Here is a 21,209-nt window from a genome sequence, read left to right as displayed (position 1 = left end):
TTCGATCAATCACGACAATTAACTTAAAAAAACTTTTAATAAATAAATCCGAACTACCCATATTAATTGTCAATTATCCTTTAAAAAAATTTTTTTTCTCGAAATTGACTTTAATGATCCTTTTAAAAGGCTATGTAATTTCACCCTCCATAAAACGTCAGCTGTAACATTACCTTATACATACAAAATATAAAAATCGCTCGAAACAATTCATTATCACGCAACTGGAAACTCATAATAAATTATTAAATCATGTTTTCTATGGGTTTATTTTAATATTATTTTGTTTTGTTTCGCAAAGGCTCGTAAAATTTATTTAAATGTTAGCATGTCTGTCATAAAAATGGATGGAAATGTTTCGGTTACCTTGTCAATTATTCGAGCTCTAACGGTCGTCCAGTAGTGTAATTCCAATGAAATAAAGGCCCCTTTTTGGACAGGTGGTGATCATCAAATGTGATTTAAACAGTTGACAATAGTGACATCTATTTTCAATTAAAGCTTTTATAGAGCCTAAACATAAAATTGATTTCCTTAGGATATAGATGGCGCCGACGTCAATTATTTCTAATCATTTCAAATATTTTGTATTGAAAATTATCTCCGTTCTTTAAATGATTTAACAGAAAACTTCGTGGCTTTCTTTGAGCCCCGACTTCGAAGCAATATGTTTTACTTCAGTCATTAAAGCGGCAAAAATAAATAAATAATTAAATCAAACCATTTGAATGAACCTGGACAGAATTATAATATTTTTACGAGGAATCAAGTAATACACTTGAAATATTCAGAAAATTAAAGATTTAAATTCACGCAATGGATTTGTCGTTGAGTATAAGTATAGTTTAAGGGTAAGAAAGTTGTATGAATTTAGGTGGAAAAATGTCGTGTTCAAAATTGTGGAATTGTCGAAAAGAAAACCTGAAAGCCAGTGCTTTTAATTTATGGCAGTGTTTTGACTTAACAAGTTTTTATCGTGTTTAGGCAAGCGTTAAGATTAATTGGAAAAAGGTAGGTCGCATAGTTAATTAAATGCAATGCATAGACAGGCAACGCAAATGATTTCTTTTATTGTATAACACTACGAATGTTTCAATTGAGTCAAAGCACTGTCAGTGCGTTGATTGAGTACAATGGACCCCTATTTATTGAGTGGCCAAAGGGAATTCCCATTGAATTAGGAGGTGAGGAATGGCAAAGAACGCAAACTTTGTATTGAAATTCATTATCAAAATGTGTTCCAACATAATATTCAGTTCAGTTCAGACTCCTTTTTAGACTTCCTTTGTGACTGAACACTGAATATTCCGACATATTGTTGAATCGGATATTATCGACAGCGACGATATTCTTTATAAAGAAACCAACAGGTGGTTGGTGGTGTTGAATTATATTGTTAATTGTATGTTAATTAAAATAAAGTAAAAGATTGTGTATCCAACAAGTAAGGTATTTAAGGATTGCGAACATACGTTTTCTATCTGGTAAATACGGAAGGAAAATCTAAACTCTTTCGTACGAGTCATACTTCCTAATTAGATAGTGACGTTCTTGAAAAGAATAAGACGTGACAATTACCACTCAAATAATGTTCCTGGCGACCATCAACCAAGATGTGGCCGTACAATTAATCTTTAGATTCAAAGAGGAACAAATACAAGTATGTGCTACTGCTCGTTCCTGAGTTTCAACTTTAACTCTTTCCTTTCCAATACTATTGGGAACGATAAGGAATCAAATTTTCCCATTGTCTACCTTTCGTTATATTCGTAAAGTTAATGAAGTATTTCCCGTAACAAGTGAATTCGAAAATAACTTAAAAGATCAACCACAACCGCATTAGAGATACCAAAACCCTTTCACGAAACAACAAAGAATTCCTTTGTTGTACAAAGTATTTTTTTATGAACCTGGCTATATGTGGCATACATATCAAACCCAAAATATTTTGATATGAACTTTTGCAAATTTCGTTGGTTGTTTCGTGTATATATAACCTGAAATGCACCTGAACCGTATAATACACCTTAACAGATGTAACTTTTGCTGTGAGAACAAAAGTGTGTTCATATTTTACTAGACAAACTTTCGAAAAGTAATCCTTTTGAAGTTTTGCATCGGTTTCCATCCCCCATCCCACCGATAAGGCCATAAAAATCGAGCAAGTATTAACTCTTAAATAATTCAACGTAAAAATATTCCAGCAATGAATTTGTTTGGATAAAATTTAATGGTAAAATTCGAACAGAAAAAAAGCAATTCTCGCAAAAAGCAAACAAAAATTATAAAAAATTTAAAAAGGATGAAAATTCATTTGTCTCTAAACCTCCCCGCTCTAATATAAAATGAAATCAACTTCCGAACGTTCAACTAAAATTTTCTTTTTTGGTAGGCACATCGAGAGACAGAACAATTTACTTGAATAATTGAACGTATTATTCCAATGTGTGTTCTGAGATTTAGGTTGATCCACGCCAAACACATATGGGATGACGTTTTATTGTCTGCATTTTAAAAATTGTCCCCTTTAACTTGAATATGTATGCTCGGATGTATATGAGACTGTAAGAAAATTTGATACGGCTGTATTACGGCTCGTCCATATTCCTTTTTCGACTTGTTACTTTTGTAAGCGAAAATTGTACCTACATATTTCAGCTGACAGACTGAGCGACTGCACATTTTAATTGGAATTAGAGGATAATAGGGTAAATAAATGGTAAATCCGCCAGGCGTGCATATGATCGTTAATAAGGACTGGACTAAGCTATCGTAATAAGTGTTTAATACAGTTGAATGCTGACTAAAACAGTGACATGTAAATTAGCTTGGGCTGGAGCACAGCACTGCTTCTAGCATGAACATAGAAAATATTCGGAGACTGGTGAAATCACAGTAGACACTGCATTTCTTTTGTACAGATAGATGACTTGTTTTCGCTGATTAAATGTTGAAAAAGCATTATGACTTACCACAGTTTTTGCGAGGTGTATACTAAGTGTATACGCGAACTTCACAGAGTAGTACTGTTTTTGGGAAATCGAAAAATGTTTTGTGGGAAAATCAGGCAAAACTTGGCAAAGTGGTTCCAAAACTTGTCACTGATTTTACGTCAGTATAAACTACAGTGGCATAGTGAGTTATTTTGTCGCATTACTAAGTATTACAAAATCTAGGAATATGTGTAATAAATTGTAAAAATATCAGAAAAATGATAACGTGAAGTAACTCTAATCAAATGCGGAAAATCGGTGGTACATTGCACTTTAATCCACCGATTAATACTTGTAAATTTCAGCTCAGTGAACTTATATCCGAATGTATAATTAAAGTTAAATAAAACTAAAGGTTATGTACTGTGTACTATAAACATAGTTAGAACTTATGCAAATCAAAACACTGAAAACGAAATATATAGACCGAAGAACGAGTCTTCAAATCGATGCAACACCACCACCACCACCAACAAAAAATTATGAAATGGTGCAACTCTGTTTAGTAAAAAAAATATAATGTTGACACGCAACCCTCAGTTAACCATCAGTAACCGCACCAATACGGCACTCTCTCATTGAAATGCTTTAGGTTTTTAATTTAAAAAAAATATAATTCAACATTTTTATATCGGGAATAACTTGTTAAAAATGTTGAAAAAGAAATTTAAACTCTGGTAACAACGATATACGTATAACCCTATCGGTCACGCAACCCTTATTAAAATAAACTAGGAAAATTAAATTATATGTTGTTGAAAATTATGTGCCAAATGACGAGAAGATATTTTATAATTTTCTGTTTAAACATTGTTCACTCCCGCCATTCGCATATTATAAGTGTGATAATAAGTGATTATAACAGTGAGAACGAGAAAAACCGAACAGACAAAGATAATGAAACAAATTAAACAAAATATGAGAAACTAAATAGCTTGGACAAGCTTGGACTGTTTAAACATTTTCTGTATCAATGGAAGCTTTTCTGATGGCATTTCGTTTATGAAAACCTTTAGGGATGCTAATATACGAAACAACCCAGTCGTCATATTAACATCTCTCTGTGAAAACCTTAGTGACCTTACCTCAAATTAATCCTACAAAAATTACGTCGTCCGCAATTTAGTGTTGCCATATTAGGACCTGGATAGCAACACTGAATTGATAACTCCATAAACATGATTGAATTACTAGATTTTGCACTATGTGAATACTGAGATAAAATTTAGATTCTCATTCACACTCCGTTCTTCCTGTTAGATATGCACTACACTACTCGCATAAAACCACATTCACGTACACATCTCGTAAAACTACTGCAGTTTTAGTAAAGGTTCCTAATAAACAGGTTAAGACACAGACACCACTAAGTTGATCACGAAGACGATGACATCAGAATTTTCTATCGACTAAGAAGATATCATTTTGATCTAATGAAAATTTCAAATGGAAAAATTTGGTTGGAATTTCGGTGTCAATCGTCTTCGTGAATGTCTTCAAGTCTTCATCTCTTCTTTCAGAACCTTGGTTCTCGCTCGCTACTGATGCGAGCAACATAATGCAAGTTCAGAACTTTTCATAATTCTAGAAGTAAGGTAAAACTGATTATCAGAAAACCTTGTTTCCCCATCCCCACCCCTGCTGCGCCCTGTAAGGAATACTCGGCAAAATTCATGCTTCACTATCAAAATCAAACATTCTGTTTTTTGACGAGAAAACTTGTTTTACTCTTCGATCAACGATACAGTTTTAATACAGAACAGAAAGCGGATATCGTTAAATGAACATTTCACTTTTTACATTTGAATGCAATCGAAGAAGTTTGCTTCGGAAGGATTGTTAAAAGTATATGTTCGCTGCTCTTTCGGTCGAAAACGAACGTTGCCCGGCCGAAAAATCTCAAAATCAAAGTCTGTACGGTTATGAGAGTTTTTCAACCAATCAACAGTGCTAGCATATTCGGGATGAGACTTGTTTTTGAGCGTCTGCACGATTTTATTATATCCATCAGTACCACCGCAGTCTTCAGGCGGACAAGCCATTCTTCCGTTAATGCAAACCGGGTAACTTATACCGTCTTCAGCCGGAAGAACTTTTTGCAGCATCACTCTATGCTCCCATCGGTCACCAAAATCGTACCAATACTCTGCCGTATGTCCCGGCTTCGAGAAATAGTTTGTCAAAGGGACGTTTTGGCCGTCCACGGGTCCCTTCTGTAAATGTTCGATTGGTCGGCCAATAAACTCGGTTTTCTTCGTTTTGAGGTTAAGCACTTTGAACACATGGAAGTGATAGTCTTCCCAACCCTGAAACGCATAGTTTGTAAAGGAATTGGACGCTCGAAGTTTAAGTGATAAATGTTACCATTGCATCAACTAAAGCCCCATGCAAATCGGACATATCAAATGTACTCGGTACATACACCTGTCGCCATACTGTTGGTTCTGTGTCAAGCAATTCAATTTTGAATTGATGAATCGTAGGTTTTGATTTCAGAGACATTTTAAGACACAAGAAGGAATTATTCTGAAACCACCAGAAACAACAACTAATCAGAACACACGCGCAACACACTATGCGAATTATCGACAGAATTTGAAGAAAAGTATGCGTCTATATGACGCAAAAATGAAAAGCCTAATCATATGTCAAACACGTGCGTGTGTGTGGAGAGTGGGACTTTTGAATGTTTAAACGATTATCTTATATTTTTGTCATTTGATGGAAAATTGCTTGGTTTTGAATCGTTTTACTAAGATTATTCGTAAAGTTTCTATAATTTTTGGGAGAAATTGAATTCTGCAATTTTTAATATCCTATACCCCGTCTAGTTAGTGGCTACATTCTGTAGTACAGTTCTACCAAATGTTTTACAGGCGATTTTCGTTTCGAAGGGTCCTTGGGATCGTGTCTGGCTTTTATACAAGGTCATGAAAATGATGTATACTTTCGTTGTAAGGACATGAGAGAAGGATCAGAAAAATAGAAACAAAATGTTGACGGCACTTTTACTTGTTCCACGGTGTGTCACATAATTTATTACGAACTTCCAATTATATCTAAAGTTTGTAATCGTAATCGAGAAGTGCTATATTATTTGGAAACTTTAGCTCAAATGTAATAGATTTTCGTATAATTCTGTTACATTTCGGCTTCGCTCTTTTTTCTGTGAACCAACTTCTTTGCAATATCACCAAAAAATAGAACGCAATATTATGAAATCCGTAATAAGTTAGGAAATGGGTGAACAAAAATAATAGTTCATTTTGACACCTGTCTCTGTGTATGGCTAGTCTACACATAGTTTCCAGACGTTTACTCATCCGTGCTAAATTATCTTTCAAATCACAATCTACAAGACTTAAAAAAAATCTATTTTTTCTTTTAAATTTTGTGACATTTATAGTGCTGGAGCGCCACTTTGTTTTGACATGTAGGACCCACATCGAATAGTACTAGTCACGAAATTTCTGAATAACAAAAACTGTTTCTGTAGAAGCGATAAGAGAATATTAAATCTGTGTACAAAATGTATATAAAGCGGTTCATCTCGTCGTTGTACGATATACTTATTTATAAATCAAATGTCAGCAATGTAATTAACGCTAATAATTAACATCGGACTGATTAGCCAGAAGAAAAAAAAATGAAATAAACGAAAGGAAATTAAAAAAAAAAAACAATTAAAAAGCCATCTAATTAAATTAAGATAAATATTTTAATGTTTGTTCTACATATGACTCGTTTCAAAAAAAAGAGAAAGCTCAATAATTCTATGAAAACGATGTAAACACTATAAGCAACAACCAACGCACTCCAACAGGTTTCTTCCAAGGCCATTCAAAATGTCAATCGTCATCCACAGAGAAGGAGACACAACCTCACTTTGAAGTTTTAATGAACAAATTTGTTTGAGTTGTGGTTATGTTTGCTTCTGTGGATGACGGTCGGTTGTTTTCGGCCTGTCAAAATTCGTTTTTACCGTACGATGGAAGTGACTCATAATAGGCACAAGAACAGATTTCTTTAACTGGAATTTGGCCTCTCATTTGGATCCGTAACGCAGTGGTCAATCGTGGAGGCCTATTATTTGAATTTTGGACCTCAATTCTTATACAATCGCTAAACCGAACTGTTGTGCATACGTTATTTTTCACCAGCTGGTCCAAATAGAACCAGCTGGTGCAAAATAACGTATGCACACCAGTTCGGTTTAGCGATTGTACGTTCGTAACTTAACGAATTTGTAGCTTGACAGTTCTTATGGAATTTTATACACGCAACTGTCAAGTTACGAATATTACGAGTTACGAAAATACCAGAATCGTCGTCCATATTTCATGTTTTGTTCACATTTTTTTACTTATTTCCTTTGTTCAATCTAGTTATAGCATAGAGTTACACTCGAGAGGTGCCAAGGTGGCGCTGTCATTATTTGAACATGTCTGGTTTCCCAAATAATTTTGTGGCTTCCTTTGATCGACAGCGCCACCATGCCACCTCTCGAGTGTAACTCTATGGGTTATAGACATGTAATTCTGTAAACTTAATGTAAATTTTTGGTTTTGTTATTGACATAATTAAAAAGTACCGTGAAAACCGACAAATTATTATTTTATTTTTGCTAATTAATAACATTTTCAACAGATTCAAGAATCTTCATTACGTTTAAATATTTTGTTCAACAAAATTCTCAAATTTACGAACAAAAATGGATAAAGCTAAACTTTGAAACGAGTCGTATATTACACCATATGGTTCCATAATCGAAACCAATATTATGATTTTTTTCGCCTGTTTTTATAAAATTTATAATTAATTTTATTTTCAATTTATATTTGTTGTTATTTTGTACATATGATACATAAACGGAACATCATGTTATTCAATATATTAATCTTAAGTCTCTGAACAAAATGTGAAAAAAAAAATTAAAAATATGAAAGCCAAGTGTAAAATGAGAGTGTGTGTCTATGTGTGAAATGTGTGAATTATAATTTTGTAAAAACAATTCGTAGATTAGAATTTTTGTTATTATTGCTTTAAGATTACACTGAAATTTGTTGTAGATGATATAGTCGTACGTATACACAAATCTGTGATTTTTTTCTATGTCAACAATAATAAATTCAAAAATTGTTCAAATTTTGTTTCATTCATGAATCTTTACAGAAAATATCTTATCTGCGAGTAAAGAGATTTTTTTTTATTTTGAAAAATTAATTTTCATTTAAAATTGTTTAAAATAAAGCCGTCACACTCATCACTGATATATTCATTTATTTTTACATTATCAAATATTATTATTATTATTATTATACAACGATATGAGTTACACATGCGACGAGAGTGCGGTGAGATGTGCTATAAGATGATGAATTATTAGTACACATAGATTTATGTGTGATCTACTTGTGAAATTTGTGTAATTGTTGATTTTTAAACTCGTACACAGAGTGCTGGGGTTTGTTCATTATACGTCGTCTTCAGAATGGAGATATAGAAAATGTAATATTAGCCATACAACGTTCCTGGACGATAATAGGTGGTCTGTTAACCGAATAGACTTTTGGGAGCAAAACTGTCGGTTCTTTTAAGAATCTAAATTGTGCTAATTCCTTATTGACTCTCACCTTATTAAATTGGTGAAACGATGAAAAGCAACCATTACCGATAAGTACCTCATTTTCTTCAGCATACAAAGTACCACGGCTTTATGTGGTAGATTGGGTAAGGCAGAAGTATTCCTTAGGCATCGATCACAAAAGACATCAGCTTTCTTTCAGAATCGGATGGGGACACAATATCATATAGCTCTATTGTCATGAGGTCTGAGAAACACCTCATCTGGGGAAAATAGAGAGAGAATCGAACATCGTTTATGAACGACGCCTTCGTGTTTTCAGAGACGTTTATTCATTTATTTATGGCAAGTGTCTGATAATGCACGTTAAAACTAATGAAGTAAAAGATTTAGTATTGAGATCTTGACCAATCTTGGCCAAAGAATCACTAAATATATCGATAATTTGCTTTAAAATGCAGAAATAAAATTTTGGCATACTATTAGCAATGTTACTTTTGATCATGAAGACATAGGTAAGTAGAAATTTGGTAGGATGGCTTAATGATAGTTTTCTATTTCAATACCTTTAAATCCTTCCGTCGTGCAGACAGTTTCCTGGCGTATTCGGGCTCGTTTTCACTTTCCATTCAATAGCAATTTTCCTCGTAAGCTGCCTATTAACACTGTGCATATCTGAAAGATGGGCTTCTATAGAAACGATTTCTATGTTTGTGTGAGAAAGGAAAGATAAAATTTGCATACTATTGGTAATTTTCAGTTTTTGTGATGAGTTATCGAGTAGCAATATTGTAGAATCTGTACGTGAGAAGTATTTTGAATCGGTTTCTACGTAATCGTCCGGGTCTACATAGCCGTTACATTTTCTTTTTCAATTATTTGTTCGTTCCGTGCAAAGCGATGCTGAACAGTTTACACAGATCGTAAAAATAAAAAGTCTAATTCACTAAGTGCTTATAAATTACTCGTAAAAATATTTTAATTAGTCAGAAAGATTTGTGATCTGTCAGCACAGAGGCGCCAACATTCCTATGTTTGATAATTATTATCAGCATTTAATCATCATAGATTTGTCTAAATATATTTATGCTCTCTTTGTCAAAATAATTTACGTGCACAGAAATTACGATTGCAATTAGTTGCGCGCAAAAATTCACCGATCAACGGACGTTTCTATTTTTAAAATATTGTAGTTGCGTCCTGCGCAGCACTAGAGTGTCAAAGTAATAGTTATTTCACATACGTAAATAACTATTGTGACACCTAGAATTGAAATACGCCCTTTTTCAGCACTCATTTAGTGTTGTAAAGTGACTTATTTCAGCACCCGTTTGATGTGATATTGTAATGTTGATTTTTTCAGCACACGGCCCAATTTTCCTTACTCGCTCCGCTCATATTACATTACAATACTTGTAACACAACATACTATTACTTCGACTCTCAAGTGCTAGACGATCGATTTTAGGCAATTTCACTGGGGGCAGCCCGAGAGAAGCGAAAGTGAATACGATCAATCGACCAAGACAGGTATAGAACTTTATACATGCAAAGGGCCGAAAATCCATTTTTTGGCTCGTTACTTGTATGGAAAAGGGACACGGGCTAAAACTGAACAGGCAAGATTTTCTTACTTCTAGCAGGGAACTGGTAGGCACGAACTAGGAATTCGCATTTTTTTTTAATTTGTCGCGATTTTAGCGACTCAAATGTTACCGAAAACAACGACAGCGTGAAAAAGCATGCTACCGATGGGTTACGTTGGATAATGTGCGTTAAGCACTAAGCCGAGCAATGTGTTGAACAAATGAGGTAAAAGATTCAATGACTATCTGTCATGGCGATACGCATTCCATTGGTAAAAACTTAATATCTCATGTATGACAACTTAGACGTGTTGCTCTCCAAGTGATTATGTACGATAAAAAGAAATTCTACGCATGCAGGATGCACACGCTTTGTCAATACCCTATACCCTATCCACTTACTTCAAACAATAACGTACCGAAGGCTAATTATTCAATTGAATTTGTTTTTGAAAACAAAACAAAAAACAGTTGCGATTTACAGTATAACACATGAACAAACACATGAGAGATATATTTGCTCTGGATATGCTCAGACTAAAACATATATAATATTATACCAGCAACAGGTGTCTATGAATGCCAGACATTCATAGACATTCATCAAATACAAATTAATGTTTTTTTTTTCACTGAATCGTTCGACATAACAGCGACGAATTTAACATTAGCTCTACTGAATTAATATTTACATTTTTTTACTGTTGAAATTTTCATCATCGACTAGACCCGGGCGCCGGTCTATATTTTTCGGCGGCGGCTGCAATTTTTTTCTAGAATATCGGCGGCGGCTGAAATCGGCTGAGCCGTTTCTTCAAAATTCGGCGGCGGCGTAAGCCAAATTATATATAGGCGGCGGCGGCGCTATCGGCTGAGAACCGGCGCTCAACAAAAAATGATGTGTAAGGAAAATTCGTTTCGATCTTAAAATTTAAGTTAAAAATGTTTTCTTTACAAGAGAAGAGAGAACTACATTTTGGTTGGTGTTAATGTTTCTAGATAAGCCTAATGCAGGAATTGTAGATAGATGAAGGAATTTGTTTTCGCATTGTCCACGGATGGCCACCGCTCAGGTGGTTTTGATTTTTGCTTTTTACATATTGCCAAACATTCATTTCAAATTGAAGATTTTGAAAATACAGGGGTTACGCTGTTTGTTTTAGCAGAAAATGGCAAATCGATTTTTGAGCCCTACTGATATAATCTACCTTGCACCAGAGAAATGATAAGTTGGTACGCCTGTGGCGAGATAGAAGGAACATTGGAATGACAGCTGGCTTCTATGGGAGAGAATGTGAGAGAATGTGAGAGAATTTGTATGGAACTCTCTCACATTCTCTTCCATAGAAGCCAACTGTCATTCCAATGTTCCTTCTATTTCGCCACAGGCGTACTAACTTATCATTTCTCTGCCTTGCACAAAACATCAAGCAATGCAGACTGAGCAACATACTAAAACTGAAATTTTTTACCCCCTAAGCAGTGTTTCCATCTGTATATTATTACACAAACAACATGAACCAATCTTCATCTATTCGCATACAACAGTGTACTATAAAACAATCTTTTTCCGCCGTTTATATTTGGTTTGATTGACAACTTTTGCTAAAGTGCTGCGCTTTTACATTTGTACACATTCCACGATCCACAACTTAAATAACATTGTGGACTGTGGAAGGTGTACAAATAAAAAATCGCATGCGTTTATCATTTTTTAATTAAAATTCAATTGTCAAAAACCAGACTCGATCATTTTATTTTGCTTTTACACAAAACTAAAAAAGTGCTACCGAATTAGTCATCCTCAAATTAAAGATAAATTGGCAAAATAGATTATGGATTTGAGCACTATTTCACAGGACTGTCAATGATTGACGCTGTCGGCAGGTCGGTCACTTCTGTCACTTCACCGACCAATATTTTCATGGAAAATGTGATCGAAAATTTAATTTCCTAACAAATGATTTTTAAATTTCGTATCTCAAAAGACCGACCCGAAAGCAGAGCCATCGCTGATTTTTGCGGTAGTGACGAAAACAATTTCCACAATCTATAAATAAAATCGTGAACATGGGATATTTTTATTGAAAATGATAGAGGGATATGCTACGAGTAATTTGCAAGCGAAATTAAAAACCTTAAGCAGGGATAGCATATAAAATTTCCAACTATTAACTCTCTCATTTGACACATGGGATACAGAAACACATCCAAATGGAGTTTTAAGAATCCAAGTGGGTGGTGTATGAATGAAAGAAGCTTCTAACATTCATTTGACGGACCTTATATTTGGCAACTATTTTTCATAATTTTTCCAATATTTAATAAAAGTTTTACAATTGAAAAACGTACAAAAACTCAAAAAAGTCGTTGAAAACTTTCAAAAGCATATTTCACAAATAGTTTTGATTAGAAAATGAAATAGAAACATTGGCAAATTGCGCCGAAAAGTAATAAACAAAACAACCGGCGGCGGCGGCGGCGTAGTGTTTCGAATGTTATCGGCGGCGGCGCTGATCGGCTAGCCGATTTATACTATTCGGCGGCGGCGACATCATTTTCAGCTCTTTTTTCGGCGGCTATCGGCGCGGCTGGCGCCGGCGCCCGGGTCTATCATCGACTGATTAGAAATCAACCGAGTCCGGTATGTGAAACCAAAAAACACAAAAATAATAACGAAATCATCCCTTTAGACATCTATTAAAATCATTTTTTCGAAACGGGAATTCGAAACGACTTCATAGCCAAAAAAAAATTCACAAATATTTTTACGGTAAATTACACGAAACCCTCAAAACATCATGAATATGGAAATTTGATTGCTTTTGGAGTTCGGCGGAAGTTTGTTTCAATTATATATTATTTTGTATAGTCAAACCATACGCATATATACTATGTACGAAGGGTGATACATTTTTTCTCTATACACCACTCACTATGGGCTCACATATTAAAATGTTTTCTCTGATTTGATTTTAACAGTTTGATGGATGACCGTAAACATCTAAATTAGAATTATTTACACATTCGGGAGAGAAACATTGTAAATGTTGTATACATATATGTGGGGATGTTGTGCAATTACAATTTCGTTTTTTTTTTGGATTTTGTTTTAATTAATGGATAAAAATGATTGATATACCACATGTGAATGTTAGACTTGAAGATTTTGCCGTGGATCATTGACGGATTTCGAACCTAAACGTCAAAGCAAAGGCATGTCCTTAAATTGACCCGTACCGTACGATTGTCAGAACCTGATATTGGAGATTAGCATGGGTCATAATTTAAAATTATAGATTCGAGGTCTAGTACTTGAATCATTGAGATCTAAAATAATCTTAAAGATTCTCTAAATTAGATGGAGTTCAAAATTGTTTTATAGATTTTCTATATATCTCTAAATGTTAGGGCCATAGCTAACCAATGTGATTCAAGAAATTATATTACCGGCAGACCATACCTCATGCCAACAGACAGGGACCATGCAGAAAGAGGAAAGAAGAGAGGTTTTAGTGGCGTTTGGAAAAGTACGACTCTCAATGTTGTTTGTGCTGGAAATACGTTGACGAGGAGGAGGAAAGGACGTCTTTTGTGACATCAGATTACAAAGGAATTAAGTTTTAAGGTTTACTAACGGATTCTCTTAATTACTGTGAATTGTGTTTTTGACGAAACTCGTAAGACATTTAAACTAGACGGACCACAGGCACCTTCCAAGTTCTCGTTAGTGAAACAAAAATTGTAAATTTAGCAAAATAAAAACGAAAGGTCTATTTGTTGATTCAAGGTTGAAATTCACAATGAGGAAGCTCTTCGAGGCTATCTAACTCATCATATCTCAAGACTTATTAAAGAGCAGGGAAAGTTTGAAAGATTTTTCAATTTATTGTACACAAAAATTTGTCGATAAGACTTTCCATCAAGAAATTATTTTTATTTAATTGGAAAATGTGAGTGGGAAAGAGTCATTCATAACAATGTCAATTTTATTTACTTACAGTCACTTTAATTCGAATAAAGTATTCGTCCAGTCGTCACCAACGTTCCACTGATTTTAAAATAAATTTTTTACACAAAAATTCGGCCAATAAAATCCACTTTACATTCCAATTGAATTCAATTCTGTTAATTTTTACCACTACTCCACTCCACACACCTTTATTTCGATCGTTTCCAAAGAATGACTTTATATTATCCGCCACTTGAATAATATTTTTTTTAATTAAATCACATCAACCCCCTTTGAATTATATCAAACAAATCAGCGACCCTTCTTTAGACACAGAGGGAAAAAAATCAACCGAAAAAATATACCGGTAAATTCACATCAACACACTGTACGTGGTTTGCGTATTATATTCTTCAATATTTATGACACAAGAAAAACGTGCGATTCATTCAATTTCTCACGGAACGTATACTCTTGCTCAAAGCTTTACCGTACGGTTCGACGTTTTAACGTCGACTGACTGCCGGCTCTATATACTTTTATAGTAACATTTTAGTAGACATATATTTTCTCATTTGCCTTAAACGAAAAGAGGCTGTCACACTAGATATGCACAGCATAACATGTTGATACTCAACAAACAACCGACATATACACACACCGAAAAAAGAGGAAGAAAAAAAAGAGAGATCTCACAAATTTTGGGTTGTTTTTCGTACGAACGTTAGTTTGTTTCATATCCTAATTACAATGTGAATTCGTACAGAAATTAGAGAAGGGTTGGTTCGGTGAGAGAATTTTCGTTAAAGGGGATGATACTTTGCTCAGCTGTGTACAATGTGAGCACACTCCGACATAAATTCGACAAAGAGGCGGGTAGGATGTTGCATGTGCTCTCTTCCAATGGTTTTTTTGTACGAGTTTCGTGTTTTTTTTATTATTTTATTTTTAAGTTTATATACTGATAACCTTTACTTGGAAAACCGATAGTCTGTCTAAGATAAAAAAAAGAAAATGTAGAACAAATGTAACATTAAAGAAATGCGAATGTCGATTACACGTATGCTGTAAGAAATCAAATAATTGATTGGTCGTTGAGCCTAATTCGTCTAATTTTAGGTAAATCGTCAGATCATTTTAAGAGTCAAAACCTGTGATATGTGGTGCAGTGATCAAAGGGGCTATGTTCATAAAAAACAATGTTACCGTTCGACAAAATTTCGCCCAAGGCGACAATATCGTCAAATTTTTTTAGTTATTTATGACATCCAGTGCGAAGTACTTTATTAGGCTCTAGATGTGTAATTATGACACGAGGCCGCAGGCTGTGAGGCATAATACACATCAGGAGCCTAATAAAGTACTTTGCACCGAGATTCATACAACGTTTTATGCCACAGAGTGATCTAAAATTGCAAATTTTGCATATTATGATGCTGAGTGGCATAACAAATATTGTCTTATCGTTCAAAAAACGACATTAGCGTTCTTAGGGCGGAATTACTAATTTTCTAGACCGTGTAGAAATGTCCTACTACCAAAATAATGCAATCGAAGGAATAGATTAGGAGAATGCCACGACTGCTAGGAATTTCGCTCCGCGTCATTCACAATAATTGACAAAATGACACAATCTGTATAAGGAAAATGTCACTTTGTGGGTTACTGTGAATGACACGGCGCGAAATTCCTGAACACCGACGACTGTTCGTCTCCACGTGATTTTCGGCCTACCCTTATTTTCGCGTTCTCTGTGGGTTTTCCATATCCGACGTTTGGTCATCACTTTCACTTTCTCGAATTTGTAACTCGATGTTTTAAATCTTTTCTGGCCAGTGTATCCTCAGATTCGATTATCGATGTCATTTTCCAAGTTTCGCAGCCGTAAAGTAATATTGAGATGCGACTTGATTTGAAGAATGTCAGCTTCAAGTTTCTCGTTAGTTGTGTCGAATTTCAAATATTGTTGATAGATCAAAGCTTGTCGCGCTTTTTAAGGAACTTCCCAGATAACAGAAGATCTCAACTTCGCCTATTGTTTCTCCTTCGATTATTAGGAAATTAGGAAATTAATTAATGAAATAAAATAATGTCTCTTCAAATACCAATGATATACCAAAATAATTTCCTTAGCTTTCTCCTTTAGCTAGCAAATCATTTTGGAGTTGTGTACTCCATCACAAGCATGTTAGGGTGGTTCAAATTTTCCTGACGGCGTAGAAATCGAAAATCGATATTGAAAAATTGACAAAAATGACATTTTAAAAATGTTTAAAGACGTAAATTTTGTGTTTCTATGTATTTCTTATGATTTCAAAGCAATCTAAACAAGAAAATCAAAAAAAATACCAAAAAACCGGTCTAAAAATCCTATGCGAAACCATGGAATTTTTTCATGAAAAATTAATATGGCGCCTACATTTTGTAAAATACAATTTTACTTTCTTCGGCAAAATTGTAGCAAATGATATACAGAACAATATTAACAAAAAAGAATTTTTTACTGCGGAACATATTTAAGGCCCATCATTGGGAAATGACAGGACAGTTTCCCGAAAATGTATGGAAAATTTTATCACAAAAATTCACCGAAAAGATTCAAAGAAACTCACCCATGATGCTTTCCATTGTATTCGTGCACCGTCTCTTTATGTCCCCAAGGCATATTTAAACACTAAAACACTTTTCACTCGATGCAAAAACAAAAAGTTTTTTTTTTGTTTTGTCGCGATAAAACACAGAAAATATTTCGACACAACTGTGACACTCTTGTCGCGACAAAACAAAAAAAACTTTTTGTTTTTGCATCGAGTAAAAAGTGTTTTAGTGTTCAAATATGCCTTGGCGACCTAGAGACTATGCCCGAATACAATTGTAAGCATAAGAGGTGAGTTTCTTTGAATTTTTTCGGTGAATTTTTGTAATAAAATTTTCCATGCATTTTCGGGAAACTGTTCTGTCATTTCCCAATGACGGGCCATAAGAAATTATTTAACTTTAACCTTAAATTTTAAACAACAATTTGAAGAAAAGTCGGAAAAGTCTTAAACGATTTGGAAAATTCGGAAAATCTAACTGCGCCAAAAAAAAAACTTTGAACCTTTACCTTTAAAATGAGCTATCACACGTATCTATCCATTTCACACAGCCCTGTCAATAATTCGACAAAGACACCTCTGCATTTAAACTTTGAAGGGGTTAGGAGTGGAAGGACGAGGAGGAATTTTTTGTCTCTTCTTCAGAAAATTATTTCTTCGATGTACCCAACCATCTCCAATCACTCGTTTGCCGGAACTCGCTCGGTAAACGTTCATTGCGTTATCGACTACACTATACGGTCAAAGTAGGGTGACAGACGCACTTGGGGCACGTAGGCAATAGATATATGGGTTTGTACGGAGCTCAGTCGCAGCAAACGCTCCGACTGTGCTGATGGCTCGTTTGAAATAAATTTACCCCGACCGTTCGAAAATTCTAATACAGTCTGCCACCAGCTCCAGATCCAGCTCCAGTCATGTTGTTCATTCAACTCAATAATGTGTATATCAGTGCAGTATAAGCGTGTGTGCAGGATTTATATGCAACAAAATTAAATTTATAATTTAATTAAACTTATCTTTACACTCACTGAAGTGCACACCATAATCAATTACGAATGCATCGTTGCATTCCACATTAAATAACCGAAAACTAAAATTGGCTCTTTATTCGAGAACACTTCGTCGTCATATACCATTTCTGTTAATATAACGCTAAAAATGTCAACCGAATTTCACAAAACATTCAAAAACAAAAATCATCTCCCCTTAAACGGGATGTTCAGCCGTATTACATGCATTTACCAGAGAGAAGGCAAATTTCAAAAATTTCTGGTAGACCTTGATGCATATTGCATAAAATACATTTGTTAGTGACGTATAAAATGGGACACGTGCCATTTAGAATATTTGGACTTGACGATAAGAAGGTGCCGCGTGCCTAGCCAACACCGCACATTTAACCATAATAGTTTTATGTTTTTTTTTCTTCTTCATAAATTTGCTATAATCGTAACACTATCCATACACAGACGCAGAAACTTAAATGCACGCACACATGTCTCACTTATATGATAATCTTATTGTTAACGAATTTTTTACTTATAAATGCAGAAGCATCATATTAGCTATCAGTGACGAGGGGTAAATGTTTGGTCCTTTTTGTCTGAAATTTAAGTACAGCAACAACGTACCACACGCGATGATACAGAGAAACGGAATCTCCAATAATTTTATTTAGTCACAGAACGGCCGAAAAGTAAAACGTTTGTGGTCGGACTATTTATTGTTTATGAACGGCCCTCGATAAGTTTTCTTACGAACTGCTAACGAGCGTAAATTGATATTGCGGGAAAGTTCATTTCAGAAAAGTTTAGAAAAATCAATTTTCCAAAATAGGTCCCGTTCAACTCAAACAGACTAAAATTTGTAGGCAGTCGACCTAAGCGGTGGCTGGAAAAAGAATTCGTTACTTCTACAGTAAAAAAAAAACAGATTTCTCTGAAGGGGTGCTGTATGCTGTAGAGAAACAATTGATTTACATTTATCGACCCAGTTCGACTATCAGATAACTGGACGATAAACAAAAAATCTGCAGCTCAAATCTAAAACAGATTTTGTTTTCCTAACTCAGAGACAAAAAGTAAAACTTTCATTGTCATTATTGAGGAATAAGATATCGAAATGCAAACGTCAAACAATTTTTTTTTAATTTAAATTGAATGACAGTGTACGCACGCGTATCTCAATAGTTATTTACGTATTAAGAATCGTATGAATCATATACAACGTTTTATGCAATGATGAAAATCGAATAAATACCGAAGATATCTTAGTGTGACCCCTTGCAAATCCTTTATCGCACTAGTGCGATAAAATACTGGCATAATGGTTTAATTTTCATGTTTTGATTGTCTAGCGGTGCAAATCTATCAACTTCTACTCGTGCTTTTTCAATTTATGTTTTAGCTAAGTTTTCAAGTAGTCATTTATTGCTGTGAGTAAATCGGAAAATTTAGTTTCCAGCACTTTTGGCTCTCGTATGAAGCATGAAAAACTTAATACGTCACGCGAATATGAAATTCCTTGTGACGTAAATAACTATTTGTTTTGGCTCTGTAATAATTCACTGAATTTCGTTGAAAACTACTGGTTTTTTATTAATAATTTAGTGGTACTACTACCACAAAGGAGCCTGTGCAATTTAAATGTTCGATTCGATAATTCTTAAAACTGTGTCAATTTTCCAGTAGACATTCTGTATGACTCATAGAGTTACACTCAAGAGGTGGGTGGCATGGAAGCACTGATGCTAAAATGCTTTTTTAGATGCTAGATGTTTCGAAGGCCATTTCCTTACTTTTTGTTGTATAACTCTGCCAGGAATAGAAAAGGCAGATATTGTAAAATGAAGAGTTGGGATCATGTTTCAAAGTTATGAAATAAACTTTTCACAAATGAGAACTGATTCGGATGCATATCAGGTTAAGAGTTATTTTGTCACATTTTTTACAGCTATCTTAATAATCTGAATCTGAAAATCAAAAACCTGATTCGACCTGAAGTCGACCTGATTTTCATTTGACCTGAGCAGTTACATATTTTACCGGAATTGACCTGATTCATTCGCATATTTTATGTTAGTTTTCGTTGCCGCTGTGTTCTAAAACCTCAAGTTATAGTAATTTGTGAAACAGGTCAATTCAGGTTTTCGATTTTCAGGCTGAGGTCAAATCAGGTCAGGTCCAGATCCAATCAGATTTCAGGCTATTCAGTTCAGGTTTACCTGACCTATTCCGCGTCTTATATCTTAAAGGTTGTATGATTCCTAAAATCTACTAATAAAACTATTATAGCTCACTACACCGTTCTTCTTCACACACCTCGCTAAATATTTTAAAATGCTACCTTTCTAATTTACATCTGATTTTACCCATCCATTTCAATAATATTTCTATTCCAATTCATTAACATAAATGCTATATAGCAATTTGCTCTTTTCGCTAAACAATAATGACAAGAGCATGGAAAACAAAATCTTTTTAAAATTTCAAGCGACAATAATCCATAGTCAATCCTAACAAATGAATGTTCAATGTTAATACAAATGCGGAGGGATTTCGTTTCATCAATATATATAAGATTTTGTGTGTGCGAAGACCTGACTTGCGGTGGGGTACAATGTTATACTGGTGTGTATACACGGCACCCAGACAATGTTGTCGAAAATTTTATTATTCATGCCAGAGCAGAACTTACACTTAAGTCGATTGTCGATAAAGATAGAGATTTAAGAAAAGATTTCGGAATAACTTCACGGAATCGTTTATTCGTTAGTAGATTTCGATTTAATTCTAAATTATCATTGAAGAGGCTGAAGAGTTATACAATAACTCGTTTTGTTTGTAATTCGGAAGGATCTCTATCAATAAAAAGTTTTACTCGAAATTAGGAGACCTTTAGAGTTCCAAACTGATATTACAGAAATATTGCGAAAGATTACTCTTATCCGGTGGACATTTCTATTTCTGCCTGTATTTTGACCTTATGCCTAAGAATAATGACTTTTTTCGTCATTTGTCCTGAAACATTCCACTTTTCATCAATCCAAATGACTACCCTCCAAGTACTTTCTATGGAACCATTTCTGGACACTTGTCAGTTTTCGAGTTGATATTTCATAGTCACGCCAAAATGGGTCATTTTCGGTTATAACTCACAATCCGAGATTTTTGAATCGAAGCCTCGGATCGTCAGGTATAATCGAAAATGACCCATTTCGGCGTGACCTTTGAAAGTCTACAAAATCTTGAGTTGTACTCTTCAAAATATTTTTGGCTATAGCGGACTTCCGAAAATTTTCGTTTATATTTTCGATCTCCGCAAAAGTCTCTAAATTGATAATAGCAACTACAAATTTGTCCACAATACGAAACTTTGTCGATCGTGAAATTCAACGGTAAAAGTTAATTTCCGTAAACCAAATATTCTTTGAAATGATTTAGGCGACACACTCAAACAGATTGAGAAAAACATTGAACAAATTATTCGGCGATT

At 34.5% G+C, this 21,209-nt stretch overlaps 2 protein-coding genes across 3 annotated transcripts in view; both read right to left on the bottom strand.

Moving 5' to 3' along the window:
- Window positions 1–14,829, bottom strand: part of LOC119070031 (LIM domain only protein 3-like) — a 34,940-nt gene extending 20,111 nt beyond the window's left edge. Inside the window, exons 1-2 of one of the 2 annotated variants that reach the window (XM_037174317.1) lie at window positions 14,165–14,829; window positions 9,144–9,252 (exon numbers count right to left, since the gene is read on the bottom strand). In XM_037174317.1, the coding sequence (XP_037030212.1) occupies window positions 9,144–9,206 (63 nt within the window). In that variant the 5' untranslated portion in view covers window positions 9,207–9,252; window positions 14,165–14,829. The remainder of the gene's footprint in view (window positions 1–9,143; window positions 9,253–14,164) is intronic. The other variant, XM_037174318.1, reaches the window with a different exon arrangement.
- LOC119070032 (uncharacterized protein y4hQ-like) lies at window positions 4,696–5,611 on the bottom strand. The gene is made up of 2 exons (XM_037174319.1): window positions 5,358–5,611; window positions 4,696–5,299 (listed from the first exon to the last, which is right to left on the bottom strand). Exons 1-2 carry the CDS (start codon window positions 5,493–5,495, stop codon window positions 4,790–4,792), a joined length of 648 nt encoding a protein of 215 aa, XP_037030214.1. The 5' UTR covers window positions 5,496–5,611; the 3' UTR covers window positions 4,696–4,789.
- Window positions 14,830–21,209: the final 6,380 nt, after the last annotated feature.

Source organism: Bradysia coprophila, assembly GCF_014529535.1.
Source record: "Bradysia coprophila strain Holo2 chromosome X unlocalized genomic scaffold, BU_Bcop_v1 contig_44, whole genome shotgun sequence".
Classification (NCBI taxonomy): domain Eukaryota; kingdom Metazoa; phylum Arthropoda; class Insecta; order Diptera; family Sciaridae; genus Bradysia; species Bradysia coprophila.
Note: the sequence above shows the minus strand (reverse complement) of the source record. Positions and strands in the feature narration are given on the sequence as shown.